This window comes from Pocillopora damicornis, chromosome 8 (genome assembly GCF_964200805.1).
Source record: "Pocillopora damicornis chromosome 8, jaPocDami1.2, whole genome shotgun sequence".
NCBI classification, from domain to species: domain Eukaryota; kingdom Metazoa; phylum Cnidaria; class Anthozoa; order Scleractinia; family Pocilloporidae; genus Pocillopora; species Pocillopora damicornis.
In genome coordinates, this window is record NC_142677.1 from 22,452,668 (window position 1) to 22,470,702 (window position 18,035).

Consider the following 18,035-nt stretch of genomic DNA (forward strand, 5'->3'; position numbering starts at 1 on the left):
GGTGGATGAATAAAGCGACAAGTTCCTCAAGAAGCGCAATTATTAATCGGTCTTTGCCTTATCCGGGAGGAAATAGATCAAATGTTGTCTATTTAGGGGCTATCGGTCTTCTGTTCCTGCCTAATCCGGCCCTCAAAACGCCTTCTAGGTCACGTGTCGCTTTTATCGTCAAATCACTTCTTTGGTCACGTGGTTAAATAAGGATATTGTCGGCCATCTTATTTTCTGTGTCATCAAACGAGGCATACCGAACCCCTTGTTTACTTTAATTTCTGCCTGATTATCAAGGGTTTTTTGCCTCTCCTTTGCAATTATGTCGGTAGTTGATAGATTGGACGCTGCTAAACACTCGATAACTGGCTCTTATATAGCCAAAATCGTTTGCAAAGCGTCGAGCCGCGAAGTTATGGGACCGAAAAGGAAGCACTTGGATTGTAAGTTTACTCTTTGACTAAATGTCTCTGATATTTTACTAGTTCAGAGTTGACGGTAGTTGATGAATCTTTTATTGATATATTTTGCTCTTCAGATCTAACCTCCTGCACACAGAATGACAATGTCTCGATTCCAAACCTGGCGGATTTAATATTTGAAAGATGCACGAATTCCAGTTGGGTAGTAGTTTTCAAAGCCGAATGCACTTTCCATCACTTGATGTCTTATGGGAATGAGGTAAGTTATGGATCATGCATCTCTCTAAGAATTTCTCTGGTAAAAATATCCCTCAGTGTTAACAGAATGAGGCATCGGTAATCGGTTAGACACATGCAAACGCTACGAAAGTTCGTACACACAAGTTAGCGTTTGTACCAGTATCCGATGTCACCTATAATCAGACATTGGTGTCTCGCAAAAAAAAACTTCAGTTCTACTTTTGCCAAATAACTATCATATTTTATGTCTTCGATCGAAGTTTCGCCTTTTGAAAGATGTTGTTAAATTACTCAGTTCTCTGTCTGTTTTCTTCGTAGCAAGGTAACATCGATCACAATTTTCTGCCAAATTTGGCGTTTATCTTGTTGGGAATTATATAACCGTGTTTTGTGTCATATTAGCGGGAAAAATAATTTCAAGTAAGCTTGTTTATGGTAACCCCTAAAATATGGGGCTCATTGTAAAAGCAATAAAGTTATCTTGTTTTTATAGGTCTATGAAATGTCCCACGAGAAAACCCACGAAAGTTAAAACTCGTTGGAAGTTGCAACTTCAGGAAAATTCCTTAAAAATTAAACCGAACGTTGTCAGGAATACTATCACTGCTGAAGCACTCTCAATTATTGATGAGAAGAATAAAGAACTGTTTTTTTCTTTTAGTTATATTAGCTCAATCACGCCCCTAAAATAAGTTTGGGGGTTTGCCGAACCAAGTGTGAAAATAAAAGTTGCGATGGGAAAGTGTTCGTTAATTTCGGAACTTTATATTCATGTTATTTTCAGTTAGCTTCGTTTGAATATTATGCTTCGGTCAAATGGGAGACATTTTTACGGTGTGGTTTTTTTCATCGCTTGTTTCTTTCGTAAGTGATGTAAAGTTTCGATGTCATTCATTTATGTAGGTTTCGAGCTTTCAACCGGTGCGAATTATGTTTATCTGGCACCTTAATTATCCAGATAGCTCATCATTTATCTCCTGTGTCGATCAAGAGATAAATCTTATTTGTGGGATTTCTGTCATATCGATTACTTACTCAATTCTTGTTTCCATTGATATTCTTTTTGAAGCGTTTCTGTTTCATTGCTGAACAAAAATTCCTCTTTGCCCATATCGTATTCCATGTCAACACAAGGATGTAATTTACATATTTATGGCGTATGTTTCTCGCCTTTCATCTGAATCTTTTCATTTCCACCTGAGAAGGTGTCGTGGAACTTTGATAAAAACGGTTGAAAGTGTTGTTATAGTGCATCAATGAACATGTGCAGTAGAATATTTCTGTATTTAAAAATGTAGTAGTGAGTTTAGTTTTTTTTTTTCTAAAGAGAAACATTTCAAGATGTTATTGATCTTTATAAGGGTTATTTTCTGGTGCTGTCACTTTATTTGAAAAATACTAGACAAATTGTAAACAATAGAAGTCATTACTAATCACATGACTAATAGATATTCATCATTTATTTTGCATGATGCATGTCCATTCATACTCTGCTCATCTTTTTCACAGAGATTCATCCAATACATGGCTTCAAGAACGTCAAACTTCAGTCTTGGTAACTTTCTTGACAAAAGTGGTGTTCAGGGTGAGTGATATCATTGTTTTACTTCAAGTTGTATTGCTAGATTTATTTTCAATTTCTAATCTCTTTTATCAGTGATATACCCAGACTGTGTTCCACCTTTAAACTTAAGATATTTGGCATCATCTGTATGGCTTTTTTCAGCTATGGGGAAACTACAGTGTAGTAGATATAGTACATCATAAAAATTGAAGGCATGCTAGGTGTTTAAGTGTCCTAGGCTTTGTTCTTTCCATTTTATTCTATGGTTTATTTATATAAACTCAATTGCATCATTTGATATTTTTGTAAAGGATATGACATGTCAACATTTGTAAGGAGATATGGAAAATACTTAAATGAGAAAGCTACTTCCTACACAGAAATGGGATATGACTTTTGCCGAATCAAAAGAGGGTAAGAAAAGATTGCATTAGAACATATTTTTATGCAAGTTAGATTAAATACATTTGACTTTCAAAACAATTCATTTTTCTTACAGAAAAGAAGAGGGTGTTTTAAGAACAATGGATGCTCCCAAAGTAGGTGTCTTAAGTTTTTTAACGATACTACAATGTATTTATAATGCAAACTTTGTTTTTGTTTGGCCAAGTGACCAAACCAAGACTTGATCTGGTGAAAAGCCATTTTGTTGGCTAGACAGAGATTATCTTGAATTATTTGATTAAAACAATGACAATAGGAAAAAGGATAGCTTGAAATCCAAATATAGGCAACATTTTTTAATTACTTTTAGTGTCTCATTTCAACCCACCCATCCAAAGAAATTATTCTTCCAAGGGAAGCATCCCTATGTTTTTAATTGTCTTCCTTTGCCTCCTTTTTCATCAACAGCTTCTCAAAGCCCTCCCAGTACTGCAGCAGCAAATTGATGCTCTTCTTGAAGTGGATGTATGTTTAACTTTTTTTGTATCCAACTATCCTCTGTTATTTTTTTTACCAGTAATTCATTAAACCATATGTTTTTTCAGGGCTCCAGACTTAACTCTCTCTATTGTTGCCAAATAGCAACCTAAATCCTCAAGCAATCAACACAAATTTAGTATTAGGGGTTACACATACAAATTTATATACATTATGCAGTGTAGGTGGAACCAATCATTTTCACCTTATGACATGCTTTTATGGTGCACAAATGTCTTTCTTACTGTAATTTTAAACCATTAACAGTGAGTGTTGTACAGTACTGCTCAAAAGTAATTTGTTTCAACTCGATCCTTGATCCTTTACTCAAAACTATTGAGAATGGAGGAACAAGACACTTGGAGAACTGGATCTGGAACTGCAGTATTGAGAAAAGTATTTGAAAACTATTTAATTATTGCATGCAAAACAATAGTGAAGGACAAAGCACTTGGAATGCAGCTCTTCTTTAGACATGCAGACAGCTCACAGACATGCAAAAATTTTTATATCGGGTAAGGCTCGAGCTTTAGCCAAGCCCAGTCTTAGTGTTGATGATATTGAATAAAGCATGCGCTACATTTATTTTTACATCTACAAAACTTAACTTTTACTGGGAACGAGGGTCACCAATTTGGTGACTTCTTCAGCAAATCTAGTGATTACACATGGCAACCGAAATACTTGCAGTTTGGATCAGTGATGTTATGGTATACCTTATTTAACAATTTATCCGATAGGTAGCCCATTTCTATATTAACCTTACAACTTTTGGACATACTAAATTAGGTCATGCAAATCATAGCCTTACTTATTTGTAATTTTTCTTTTTCAGATTAAATCAAGTGAATTGACAAATGGTGTGATAAACAGTGTTTTTGTACTTCTGTTTAAGGTAAAAAAAAAAAAATTTTTGATTATATGGTGATACATGTAGCTCAAAAGCACCAAGTAAAATCAAATTTCCTTAGATAACTAGCCAGATTTTCTTTTTTTTTTATGGTCCTGATTGGCCTTTTTGATTGAAATGTCTTTAGTAAATATGTTTAAATATGCTTTTACACGTTTAGCAAATGTGTTAAAAAGCAGTAAAATTTGTAAAATGTCATGTGTATACTTAATGCAAAAACTGAGTAATCTGAAGGGGTAGATAGTGTGAAATCTCTTAAATTAATTTTTTTTTTTAAGGATGGCTCGTCAAAGATTATCATAAACTTGAAGTTTGTTTTCTTTTGTCATTAGGACTTAATCAGGTTATTTGCCTGCTACAATGATGGAATTATAAATTTGCTCGGTAAGTGGCTATGTTGAGATAATGTTCTTAAATCCTCCTATTTGTATCTGTATTATGTATGCAGATAAGTGTTGCAAGAGTGGAAAAGTGCTCCTATAATTCCTCTTTTTGCCTTTCAAAACCCTCTCCTAACATTTCCTTCTATTTTCTCCTGTATCCCCTTTGCTTTAAAGTTTCCCCCTCATGCCACCATCCCCCCCCTTCCCCACCATCTCTACCACCACCCTCTACAGTGCAATGGAGGCATAGATCTAATGAGAACTAGCTCTTCATCAAAATTGATCACTGTTGGAGCTTTGAGAAATTACTCACTGTTTTCTTTTAGAGAAAAATTACTTGCTTTCTAGATTTGTAAATGGATATTAATAATGAATTGTACTGGTAGTTAATGAAAATGTTGAATGGATTGTTTTTTACATTTTGAATTCTTAGTGGCCATTCCTGTGCCTATCAAATACACCCTCCCTTTTTCAGATTCACCTTTATTCACATACTTTCAGAAATATTACACAACAATGTACAATTTCCTTGTGGGACCTCCATCAATTACTGCTTCATAAAAGAGTCTGAAGAAAGCTTTCAACAAAATAGGCTTTTTTATAATTTTAGATTTATTATTATTATTTTTTTGCAGAGAAGTACTTTGACATGAACAAGAAATCTTGCAAGGAGGCACTTGACATCTATAAGAAATTTATAACTCGCATGGACAGAGTGTCTGAGTTTTTGAAAGTTGCAGAAGATGTTGGTTTTGACAAGGATGATATCCCTGATCTTAGTAAGGTAGTCTATCAGAAAAGCTCAAAATTATCTTTTCTTTGAAGCCATTGTGGTTGTCTTTTTACAGAGAGGGATGAAGTGGTCTTAAACCTCTTATAAGAACATGTATTATTTTTAATACTGTGATCCTTTCTTAGCATGGAATTGAAATGATTATCTCTCAGTTGATAACTGTAGTGGATAAAGGTTTTTTCCCCTTTTGCCAGTCACCGTAAACAATGTTCAACTTTAAGCTTTGCCATCAAAATTGCTCATGGTAATTTTTTTTTCCTTTAGGCACCTAACAGCCTTTTGGATGCCCTTGAAAACCACTTGCAATCGTTAGAGAAAGGAAAGACAACTAACCCACCTACAACAAAGTAAGTGGTACTATATACATAAATAAGTCTATCATGATTCACTTGACTTGATTGTTACTCTGTCCTATAGTGTCTGCTTTTTTTTTGTCTAATGTACAACGTATCTGTCTGATAATTTTGTTTCTTCAACTGAGGTTATTATGTGAATTGGCCATTGTAAAGAGTTTCTGAAGTTGGCATTTCAAGGGTTAGCCCTTTGTCAGAGCTAAGGATACACATTTGTCTGGTGCACCATGTAAAGTTGTCTTTTTTGTTGTTGATGGAAAGTCCCTGTATTGGATTGCAGGCCATTGACAATACCAAGCATTACCCTTCCACCGTCAGCAACAGATGCTTTTAGTGCTGGCAAGTTTACAACTAGGTTTGAAGGAGATGATGCTACCGATGCTGGCCCGAAAGGTGATCTTCTTGAAGAGGAGGAGAAAAATCTTGAAGCTTTTAAGGTGGGCATGTTTTTTTTTTGAGATGCTGCTTGACATTCAAGGGTGTCATGATCATTAGTATCATCTTTATTAACTATTAATAATTGAAAATCCTTGGGCACAACTTTTTGCGCCATATTTGACCTCCTGATGTAGATTTCATGCAGCATTTCTTTCCAAGTTGCAGAAATCCTGCAAAAACACCCTAGAAGAAACCCTGGAAATAGTTTTTTATTATTATTATTATTATTAAAAAATAGAAAGCAAAAGATTCTGGAACACAGATTCAAGTACCTCCAGTACAAGCGGCCACTCAGCCACCAGGCCAACCCAAGCAGTGGGAGTTGTTAGGTGAACCAGCCCAGCCTGCTGTGGCCCCACAAGTATCTCCTAGCAATGACCTTCTACAACTCAATGCTGCATTTGCTGCTGCTCCTTCACTGCCAAGTTCTGCAGCTTTTTCACCAAGTCATCCCTTCCCTCCAAGCCAAGGCTTTCCAGCTGCACAAGGTTTTGGACCAGGTTCAGCATCAAATGGTTTTGGTGCTCCTCAGGCTGGACCCTGGGGTGCTCAAGCCCAAGTCCAAGCTCCTTCCAGTGGTAAGTCCCTTTGAGCAACACTGCCTTCAGCAGAATGATATTAGCCAGGTGTAGTAGCCGAAAAGCTACTTGATATGAAATGAGGATGTAAAACTCAAACAAGAATTAGACCCAACACTGCATACATGTATTAATTTCAAATTCTGGGGAGTTTGCTATTGTCCTAAAATCTCAGACATATTTGTGGGGACAGTCACAGCTTCGGCTGTGAAATTCAATTTTGGTGGGTCTGATCTAATTTGCAAAAAATGTAACAACTACCACTGTCGAAACATTTTAGGGAGAAGAGTAGCAAAGTGATGCAATCCTACTGGTTTCAGATCTCTGTCCTGCCATATTTTATCAGAGAGTGTGGCAAACTAGCTGTGACAGCAATTTGTGGTATTCACAAATTTGCGCTAACATTTTCAGCCCTATTCATCAGCACTCAGCAAATCATCCTAGTCAGTTCATAGTACTGTAGTCCTGAAACCATATTATAGAAGAGGATAGTGTTCTGGAGGAAGTGTGACAACTCTCCCATACTTGTTTGAACACATCACAATTTTTGTTACTGTGCACGTTAACAGGTTTCAGCAGCAGCAGTGGCAGTACAAACCCATTTGACAGCCAAGGTCAGGATGAGTTTGCAGCAGTTTTTGGTGCTAAACAAAGCACTGTTCAAGGTCATGAAGGTCTGGGAGACATCTTGCTCCCAACAGTTCCTGGTGGAGGACTTCCACCAGCACAGGTGGAGGGTGGTATGAGCAGGGAGCAGTCAGGAACTGACCTTCATTCCAGCCTGCAGAGAGTTGCCTTGTCTTTAGGTGAGAATATACAATGTACGCAATATAAATCTGTTGATCAGCTGAGGTTATTTGGAGAGTGTCAATTGAATAAATTATAATTATTATACATGTGTACATTGGAATACAATTTCAACCCCAAGCCTTGCTTTCAAGGTACAGATGGGTTAATTTTAATAGGAAGCTATTCCCAAGTAACTTAAATCAAAAGAATTCTAATTTGAAACAGCAAGGAATTAGCACCCTCAATTTGAAAAGGATTTTCAGAATGAACTCTCAGTGATTAAAATTAACCACCATTGACCTTCATTAGTTGTGGTCAGTGAAATTTAGTTACATTGATAGTTTTTCAAACATTGAAATTGTGACATTTTGCAAGGTGGTAACTATTCACAGTGCCACAAAATTGCAGGCAAGAGGCACATGTTTCTCACCCTCAGGAAGATTTTAAATGAGTTGGGGCGTTGTTTGCCAGGGATCTGGCACTATTAATTATCAAGCGATTTGTTTTGCTCAAGGACATATACTTTCTTGTGGTAGCTGAAGTGCTGATGATGATGGCCTGCATGCAGGCTAGTAAAGAAATCAGATATGTTACATGTACATGCAAAATTTTTCAAACATGAGTACTTGATTAAAATTCATTAAATCTTTTTGTTGAATATGTGATACCTGTTAGTGACTTTTTTCTTATGAATCATAGATGCATTTTCCTTAACCAATGGAAACATTATGGGTACCGCTGGTAGAACACAGCATCAATGGACAGCTCCAGCACCACAGAGTAAAACTGGTGGACCAAACTGGCAGGCTCCCATTACAGCAAAAACAACTTTACCAGCTTCAAATATGCCATCAATGCAGCAGCCAACTGGATTCAGATCAGCCTTTGCACAGCCGCAACCAATGGCACAGCCTTTCATGGTATGTACAGTATTAATAAGTTACTGAAATTGAAAGAAAGGAAATGTTGATACCCCTCATGCAGATTTTTCATTTTTTCATTCTCTCTCATTCCTTCCCATTGTTTTGGCTCTTTGCTTTCTAAAGAAATCTTGTTTCTCATAGATTCTTTATTGTTATTAGTATCATTAATGTTATTTTTGCCATTGTTTCGTAAATAGATTTAGATGTTCCCATTAAGCAGGGCATGAAATTAATTTTTTTTGGAGGATGTTACTAATGTATGTTTAACAACATATTCCTTGCTCCAGCAAACAAAGAAATGTATGGCTATCAATTGGACAAATTACCTTTTAGATGGTTAGAGTGTAAGAAAGGATGAATTTTTGTTTACATGTAGCTGTTGTGGGGTCTTATGGCACTGTCTGCTTTTTTTGTTTTAACATGTGAAGCCACCTGGTCAGCCAGTAATGTTCCCTCCACAACAGGGCTCCATGTTTCCATCTCAACCGTTCCAACCTCAGAGACCTGCACAGCCTGGCGACCCATTTGGACCTGTCCCTGGCAGTCAGGTAAATTGAAGCACTGGTTTGTCCTTGATTGAACTCACTAGACCTACATAAACTGCAAATAATGAATAGATGAGGGGATGGGATCTTCAGTCAAGCTATAGACTTCTTTCATTAATGGCAAGCCTAATAACTCTTCTTAAACGTTCGTGAAGTTAGCCTTTCTGGCCTTGACAACATGTCAACAAAAATAAAAGGGTACAAACTCTGTTCTAACCAAGTCCTCCTTTGTCTTGATTTTGGCAGTGATAAGAGCTGTTCATCAACCCCTCTGAATTTTGCACCACATTGTTTTTTTACTGCAATATATTACAACTATACAACAGTAAGCACATACAGTCATAGACTGCCATTTATTTTAGAATGCTTTTCATCTTTCTTGATATAGCATTGTAAAACTTTTTTCTTTATAGGTCAGATTCTAAACTCTAAGCCTTCACAAGATGTTGGATGATCAAAGTGGTCTGTAATGATTACTTCTTGCGAATATACATTGTAAATCTGGAGAGATAATCGCTATTTTCTAAAGGACAGTTTTGTAGCTTAATTCTGGACTTTCATGTTGTTCCCAGGGACACCCTGCCCAACCAAGCAATATCGAGAGACCTGGGAACAAGCCGGCAACTAATCATTCTCACTTCGTTTTGAAGTCAATCTTTCCTTTGGCACTGTTGCGCAATTTTGTCGTCACGCGTTTCCTGCGGCCACGCAATTTTTCTTGGACGCTTTTGCGCGACACTCCAGGAAAGGCTTTCGACAGAAGGAAGATAATGCTCTATGTAAGAAGGGTTTTACGCAATTTAGGGGACTGATAGGCCAGCGTGTCAATGAATTTTATCGCTGTAATTGCAGAAGTTCAAGGGGTCGCTGTTAGTAAAGCTTTGGCACAAAGATAATCTCGTTTCGCAAAGTTTTTGTTTTTGGTCAGGGGGTAATTAGTTTCGTAACGAATTTAGAATGTTTTGTATAATTTGACCTTTAAATGCAATTTCAAGCAAAATCATAATAAGGCACATGCGCAAACCTATAACTGGTTTGGTAACATTTCCACTGAGCGAACTGTAGGGGTTGACTATGTGAGTGTTCAGACGTTATCTTCGATTCTCCTTTTTAGCCAATGTTACCTTTGTGACACCTGTTTTTGATGTCTTCATTCCTAGTCAAACTCGTATGGACTTTACAGCCTTTTACTGCCTTTTGCCTCCAAAACAAATGCACTTTGTTGTGCATTTACATGGACATTATCCTTGTGATGTGGGTCACATTCTCACCTGCATTATGTTTTGACGTTGAAAGCACTAGGCTGAGCCCGGTGCTAGTAATAAGCTGGTCTTTTATCACTTTGTTTTGCATTTGTAAATGTGATCCACTTTACTCAATCACTGTTCGGTGTAAGGCTCTTGTAGGTGTTCGAGAATATGGCCACACCCACCGCCCTCTCTGACTGGTCTCGTGACAGTCACCCTCTTTGATGGTCAAACACCTTTGAAGGTCAATGCGCGAAAGTAGCAACACAGTAAAACTCTTGTTCAACGCGTTAAGTAAGGCACGCCCATCTATCATCCGAGCGCGTGGTATCCAGCCCATGTATAGGTAACCTTGGTCCAACTCGCTTGACGAAATCACTACTCCTATAGTTGCAAGAAAGTTTGCAATTTTGGGACGAGTGGTTGTGGCGGTGCACGTGAAGGCTGTAGGGTCCGTCCTGTATGCCTATACATGGACATTATAATTACAATAAGTTAGTAAAGATCCTCCATAAAAATAAATAATAAATAAGCTGCTTTGTTTCGAATTCAGCATAAAGATGCTTCCTTATCTAGGATTAAGTGGTCGTTCATCAGTCTATCCAAGGTATCGTGATTTTCAAGGTACTTTCAAAAGAACTCGGCCAGAAATTAGTCCTTTTGAGGCGTTAAAGTGTTCTTGAAATTGGAAACTCGATCCGGATCTTTTTCCTTGGGGTGATGTAAAGGAGGTTGGCCTCTTAATTTTGAGTCGTCTGTTTTGACGGAAAAATTAGTTTTTACATTGAAAGAAACCACAAAATATTGGTTTGGTTCGATAGAAAACACCAAATTGGAAATAATAAATAAGAACGAACAGGAACAGTCAAGAATGGAGAAGATTGAAACTGATTGCAAATGAGAAGCGTATAATTTGGAACAAATCCTTGAAACAGTGATGTAGCCACTAATATGATTTATGTCGTTAGTGGTGCTCATATGATTAAATTTCATTGAAAAGAGAAAAACTACAACTTAAAAGGTCAAAAAGGCAAAGCTAAACACGCAGTATCGTTGACCACTTTGATGGATATTGGATATTACAATCAAATTTTAGTGGCTTGACGCGGGTCTTCTTAATTTTCCTAGAGTGAAGGTGATCGTTTCTTTCCATGATTTGTTCGGAAGCTTTTTCTCGATAGAAAATATCGTTCAATTAACGTGTGCAAGTGTGAACTTTTAAAAAATGTGACATTAAACCAATATCATTTCAACGTATCCTATTTAGTCAGTATATTATAAATAGTTGAGACTTTGCTGTAAGTTGGTACCAATTGTTTAATAATGAAATGTTAAGTGCGTTAGATACGTAAGTGACACTGCATGACATGAACAATAAAAACAATGCCGTATTCCAGTCTGTTAAGAAGTTTTTATTTATCGGTGTAGCATTTAGCGGAGCTTCCTCGACTAAAGCCTTATTTTAAAAAATTTCAACCTCTCCCACGGAGGCTCTCGGTCAGGGGGAGTCATATGAAAAAGCGAGGGAACGCTGGCTTGTTCTCGGTGGTTTTCAAAGTAGAGGAAAGCAACACCGGCAGAGTGGGAGTGCGAAATGTGATAGGTAGGGAGAATAAAGGGGTAAGTTTCTAAAGAAACTGTGGTGCTGCGTCGGTGGGAGAGTATAGCAGGTAATTTAGTGTTAACAACTGGGTTGAAAACGTAAATTAGCCACCGTAAAGGGTAAAAAAGCTGACGTTTCGAGCGTTAGCCCTTCGTCAGAGGACGAAGGGCTAACGCTCGAAACGTCAGCTTTTTTACCCTTTACGGTGGTTAATTTACGTTTTCTTAGGTAGGGAGAAGGCGAGAGGAGAAGACGATGTTGTTTCCTCCTTTCCGTCTGTCGTAACTCTCCTACTTAAGCTCTGCACACATTTCACATTTTGGAGGCGACTGGGAACGGGTGGTAGGGATGTCGGAAAGAAAAGATGCTGTTTTTCTTTGTGAACCACGCTACCAGGGTCGCCCGCTTGCTGTTTTACTCTTTTCCACAAACCGAGATTCTGAAACAGGCTAACGGATTTTGTGATTGTCATACATACTCCAACGCAGCAGGAAATGATGTGTGCAATGGAAAATATACCCCGCGCGAGGCCTTAGCGAACGAGAGGAGCCAGAACGATGTGCACAAAGAACAAAACCCGTACAATTTCCTCGCAAAGGAGGGTTACAGCACGGTCTCACTTTCCTCAGGCGAGACCTTCATTTGCGTCTGGCCATCATTCTTCGGCAGATCATCTCGTTTTTTGAAATAACGTAGGATAAATACTACGACCACGCTGCTCATTATGAGCGAGCCAGACATGTAGAAGGCAGGTATGTACGATCCTAACTCGTCTGCAATGAAACCTAAAAGGACCAAATGAAACAACATAAATATAAACTGTTAATAGTGATTGCAGGTTACGAACACTTGTTAAGTTCTTAGATATTACAGACTCAAACATCTTTACTTCAACTACAAGAATTCATTAGAGAACAAAGTGACCTGCCCCCCTCGCCATGCTCAGCTCAGTGAAAAAATGAAAAAAAAAAACTTGGTAGAAAAGAGAAGAAAAGACTTAGGAAATAAAGGGAGAAGCTAAGCTTAAAAACTGAATTTTTGCTGTTTGATCTCAGGCGGATCATTCTGTGGGTGTGTTGAGTGGTAAAACATGCTATACAAAAGCATAAAAGGTTGTCTGGCGGTCATGAGCACCGAATAGTAACACTTTCAATCCATTGTGGTCTGAAAATCTTTAGTGAAACGATCGGGACTGTTTCTGTAAAATGGCATTTTAAATAGCATGGAGAGGTAGAAAACGGTTAATCTTTGGTACAATGACATTTCTTTTCCCTTATTTGAGGTTTCAACACACGTTGAAAATCTTTTTATTTTCAGTGCATTTATTCGTAACCGCACCACAATTCTCTCATAGTTTTCACATGTCGTTACAATCACAGGGTTGTCTGCCTGTGGTTTAATACCTGCAAACGGAGGTCCAACAGCCATAGTCAAAGATAAGAAAAATAACCAGAAACCAAAGGACTTGGAACGATGAGTGACAGGTACACAGTTTAAAATAAGATAATTGATGGGCGTGGCCGATGACCCCTCTGCGAAACCAAAGGTCACGAAATAGACCATGAGGAGAGCATAACTCCTGGAGCTAACGGGGCACAGCAGTGTGGCGCCACCCATCACAAATCCTGCTACCTAGTATGCGAAGGGAAAAGAAAACAAATCATTTTTAATTGTACTGCAAGGTCTGTATTATGATACATGCTGTTACCTATCAATTTGATAGTTTTTGCGGGTCATTTCTCAGGGCTTTCACCTCACACGCGCTCAGATCGGTTAAAACAGTGAGATTAATCACAGCATTGGGGCGAAATAAGCTCAATTTGGCAATTAGAGTAATTTGGGACAAATTGAATGTTTCCTTCGATTAATTCAAATGCAAAGGAAAGGAGTTGTTTATTTTCAGTAGACTGATGGAATACTTACAGGCTAAATATAACGATTACTTTGAAACAGTCCATAAATTGCACGTTTTGCTAAGCTTCTTACGAAACAGTAATCCATTGCAACAGTGAAACAAGAGATTATTCAGACAATCAAACTCTTAGATAAAAAAGAAGATTAATTTGATTGCATGGAGGACTCGAAGAATGTGTGTTCAAGATATAAGGAGAAAGGCTTGACTTCGTCTGGTATTTCTCTGCTCCCCACCCCCCACCCCATAGACGCCTTTTCTGTCTCCCCCCCAGCTTGATTTATTAAAGGAGAGACTACAGTTGGTCGAGGCTAATTCAATTGTCAATCATCAGCGCGTAGTAAATGTTGTAACAGTTACCCTAGCCTTAGCCCTTAAGCGGGATTTTAATCGACAGGCTTACGATATAAGCGCCGAAGCGTGCGTGTTTCGTGCAGGCTTGTGATGTGGACGCGCGAGGTGTCCGCGAGGTTCTGGCAGACCTCTCGCACGCTTGTCTCGCTTGCCGGCTCGAATCTTGCAAGCTTTATTATTCGTGCCACGACGCTGAGATCCTGGGCGCAGATTACTCTAACCTGAAAGATGTGCTTTGCGTGAAATCTCTTGTCACATAGTTTTCCAACAACCAATCTGGCTATCACTGAAGCAAGTCCAAACCCGAGATACAACATCGAAGATTGTTTATTTTGGATACCAAGATCTCTGCAGAAGCTTGCCTTTTAAAGAGAAAGACAAATCTATTATTACTTTGAACGGTATGGTCCTTATTCCAAACAAAAATCCTCTAAACTTAGTTTGAATCCAAGGTGGTCAAGAATTATGGACTAGTCGCGTTTCCCGGGTCATTTAGAGAACAATCGACCACTTAAAAGGTTTGAAAAAAAAGGCAGAGTTGCAGTCGGAAATGGAAAATGATCATGGCAAAAGAAAAGCTGTGACTGCCTTTCGTCCGTTGTGCTAACCAAAGAGCTCAATGTGTCTAAATTAACTCTTAGAAGAGGCGTCGGGTGCATCCACAAAATTAACAAAAACTAATGACCCACAAGCGTACAGAGTAGGGAGTGAATTGGAGTCAGAATATTAAAGACTGACCATCAATTAACTCTGATGGGAGTTAAATTGTAATGTCCTAAGACCACGGTGCCTACATGTAAGCGCTGAAGTCAACATGTTGAAAGCAGAAAATAGATGGTGCTACTGGTAAATATGTGTTTGGCGTTTTACGTGCCGCCTCTCACTTCTGTGATTTCTGTGCCTTTCATCGCGGCAACGAAGGGCTACGACGCCCGAAAAACCGCCAGTTATACAACTGGAGAGGGGGAGGAGGGGCATGCTACTATTCTAGACAGAAAAAGGGGTGTGGTAATTTCATGTTCTAGGCTCACCATATGAACTTGTGGAATATGAAGTCCAAGATACAAAATGGTAGTTGACACTGTATAAACTACAAACGGCGGATGTCTCCAGATTGAAAATTTTTGCGAATAACTCTCATCCTGATCGTTTGTTGACCTTCTTCGATAACCGGGGCCTTTCTTCAAGTTGCTATGGAAAAAGAAACCAAATACACAAACGGGGGAAGTCAAACCGGCCCATATGAGAAATGAAGTTCGCCAACTGAAATTATCAAGTAAAATCTGTAAAACAGGAGACACGATCATGATGCCTGCAGCATGACCCGCCACAAGAGTCCCTGTGGCTAAAGATCGTCCCTTATCAAAAGACGCAGACACCACTAGAAACAGAGCAGTGTGAACACAGCTAGCGCCAAATCCATACAAACAGCTGTAGGTTAAGTATAATATCCACATGTAGGGCACTAGAGAGCTGGCCGAAAGGCTAGCGATGCATATCAAAGCGCCGCATATGCTGACGGCCTGGCAGCCAAGCCGATCACACAGTTTTGCCGCCAAAGGTCCAAACAACGACGCACACGCCATGCACAGGGATCCCACCCATGCTGCGAAGTAAAAAAGGAGACAAAAATGTTACAAATGTTAGTAACCATAGAGAAGGTTGTTGCCGAAATTTCTTAATACTTTAGACTTACGCTAATGATGAAATAATGAGTCTTAGGGAAGGTCTATAATAAATTAGCTCTGTTTGTAATAGAACACTATACAGAAAAACTGTTATTCAGTAAAAAAAAAAAACAAATGTACAATACTCAGCAAGAACTATTTACTGACTTTAAGTCATTTCATGAAAATCAGTTCATTTGTAAAACCTGTCACACAAAAGTTTTGAAAGGGCAAATCCCATGTCAAGCTGTATGTAACAAATTACATGTTGATGAACTGCCACCAGAGTTGTCCATTCTAGAGAAGCTTGAACAGATACACCACAGAGAATAGTGTTTGAAAAATCAATAGTTGTGCCCAAAGGTCGACAAAGAAAGAGTAAAGGTGCAATCTGTAATATACCTGTTGAATGTGATCAAACATGCAATATATTACCATGTCCCCATGAAAGATCTGGAATAATACTGTTGAAACTGAAAAGAAAATTGGAATTTAGAGGTCATGTCTATTTTCAAGAAGTGCATCCACAAGTAGTAGATGACAACCTTTTTTGAAATAGCTGTATCTCCCTGGCCAGACATGAGCTCACTATTTCAGTATACTAGTCCGACACCCGTAGTGCCACTACACTTGATCTCAAGGATCCAGTACCATGCAGGTATCCCTGTTACTCTACTCACAGGGTCTAGTTTTAAGTAGAAAAATAGTAGGTTAAGTTGTTTCTACTAAGAAAAAAAAATTAAAGTGTGTTTAACAAAGCAACTTCAAATTAAGCTTTGGTGTGAATGGGATTCTAGTCTCGGTGTCTTGCGTGTCTGGAATTTACCACAAGATAAATTACCACTCGTTCTACGTACCGTCCTGTATCCGTTTACAAAATACCATGCAAATTCGTGTATTTGGCATGCCAAGGTCGAGAGAAGAAGCGATCTATTAAGCATTCCCGGAGGATTCGGCGATGCAATTGTCAGAGGCTGTAAGATTTGTCGAAGTTCTCTTTTTAAGGACATGGCTAAAAAATGTTACCATGTGAACAGGAAGCGATATTGGGCTGTATCTGTTGCCAAATAAATTAAAGCCCAGGCTAAACGTCGAACTTCACAAGAAACGAACTGATTATAACTTACAATTTGCAATTGGGTTAAACCAAACAGGTAAAGCATGACTGTACGTCGGGTCAAGCGTCAAAGCCAAAATTCAGAGCAGCAAAAACGAATCTTTCGGTCGGCGGAAATTAAAATAAGAAAAAGTTACGCGAGACGCTGAACTGACGCTCCTTGGAAGAAGTGATCATATTTTTTACAAACCCGACGACTACTTGAGCTGCAACTTTGTGTTTTTAAGACTTATCAGTCTTGTTTTATCACGCGATCTCGCAACGATGCAAATGGCGTTCTTACTTGACCCTGTCGTCAGTTGCCAAGTTGTTTTGCCTCGAGACATGTTTCAGCATATTTGCAGATATACTCAGATGCTGGGTTGGAAGTTCTTTATATTTCCAAAACCAACATTCAAGAACGTCCTTGGAAAAATCCTGTCCCCTCCATTCGACCCCAAACAAAAGTTAAAAATGTTTAAATAACTGAAAAAAAAGGAAAATAACGACCTTTTATGACACAGATGTAACTCTATTTCTTTATAATGAATTATGACGGCTTACCTGTGCGAGCTTTTCCCCGTCGAAACTCCTCTAAAAAGACAGGATTCAATACCCCAAAGCTAAACACGAATCCAAGAATCAAAATACTTGATATCAGACCAAGAGTGCAAACAAACCAACTGCGCGCACTATCTACTTGTTGACGTTTACAGCTGATACATTTTCCTCCATCTGCGGTTTCCACAGTGCAAGATGATATCTCCTCGTGATTCATGTTTTATCTGTTCGGGCTGAGGGTTGATACTTAGAGAGCCTTCGACACTAAACAAGGCTGCAGTTGTCAAACAAAAGCAAGAAGAACTGGCCTAACCAGTTGGCGAGTTTTAAGATTCGAATCAGTATAATTTTCTCGTCATCGCGTTTCTTACTGAGATGTTGACAGCTAGGTGTTATTTTGCCGCAGGCTATTTTGGTTTCTTGGCATATTCACAACATTGTCGTTTCTCTCTATATATTCTATCACTAAATTGATCATTAAACAGGTTACATTGAAATAAAAAATAAAAATAAAAAAAACTACGCTCAGTTAATCCTAACTTGGCCTCTAAAAGCAATAGTTGCAGTTTCGTGATGCCCTGATAATAACCTCTTTCTGACACAAAAAGCTGGAAATGAAATATATGTAAGGCGACCCCAATGATACCGGATCAGTATTGAAATAATGATTCTCTTATAAAACAGGAAAACATTTGTATTCCTCTAATCTCTTGGCATGACATTTGGCAACGCCTTACCAATCAAA

At 38.5% G+C, this 18,035-nt stretch overlaps 2 protein-coding genes across 3 annotated transcripts; one reads left to right on the forward strand and one right to left on the reverse strand.

Moving 5' to 3' along the window:
- The first annotated feature begins 175 nt into the window (after window positions 1–175).
- Window positions 176–11,493, forward strand: LOC113678870 (phosphatidylinositol-binding clathrin assembly protein LAP). Its single transcript, XM_027195788.2, has 16 exons — window positions 176–434; window positions 530–672; window positions 2,163–2,238; window positions 2,529–2,631; window positions 2,717–2,756; window positions 3,070–3,126; window positions 3,974–4,033; window positions 4,381–4,432; window positions 5,067–5,215; window positions 5,489–5,571; window positions 5,858–6,014; window positions 6,254–6,593; window positions 7,163–7,399; window positions 8,082–8,302; window positions 8,734–8,853; window positions 9,264–11,493. Exons 1-16 carry the CDS (start codon window positions 314–316, stop codon window positions 9,273–9,275), a joined length of 1,971 nt encoding a protein of 656 aa, XP_027051589.2. The 5' UTR covers window positions 176–313; the 3' UTR covers window positions 9,276–11,493.
- Window positions 11,400–17,652, reverse strand: LOC113678873 (monocarboxylate transporter 3). 2 transcript variants are annotated; one of them, XM_027195790.2, is made up of 5 exons: window positions 17,294–17,652; window positions 14,998–15,572; window positions 14,188–14,328; window positions 13,104–13,332; window positions 11,400–12,485 (listed from the first exon to the last, which is right to left on the reverse strand). In XM_027195790.2, exons 1-5 carry the CDS (start codon window positions 17,505–17,507, stop codon window positions 12,304–12,306), a joined length of 1,341 nt encoding a protein of 446 aa, XP_027051591.2. In that variant the 5' UTR covers window positions 17,508–17,652; the 3' UTR covers window positions 11,400–12,303. The 2 variants fall into 2 exon arrangements, with proteins under 2 accessions (XP_027051591.2, XP_089071055.1); XM_089214929.1 differs by lacking the exon at window positions 11,400–12,485 and having other exon boundaries at window positions 12,730–13,332.
- Window positions 17,653–18,035: the final 383 nt, after the last annotated feature.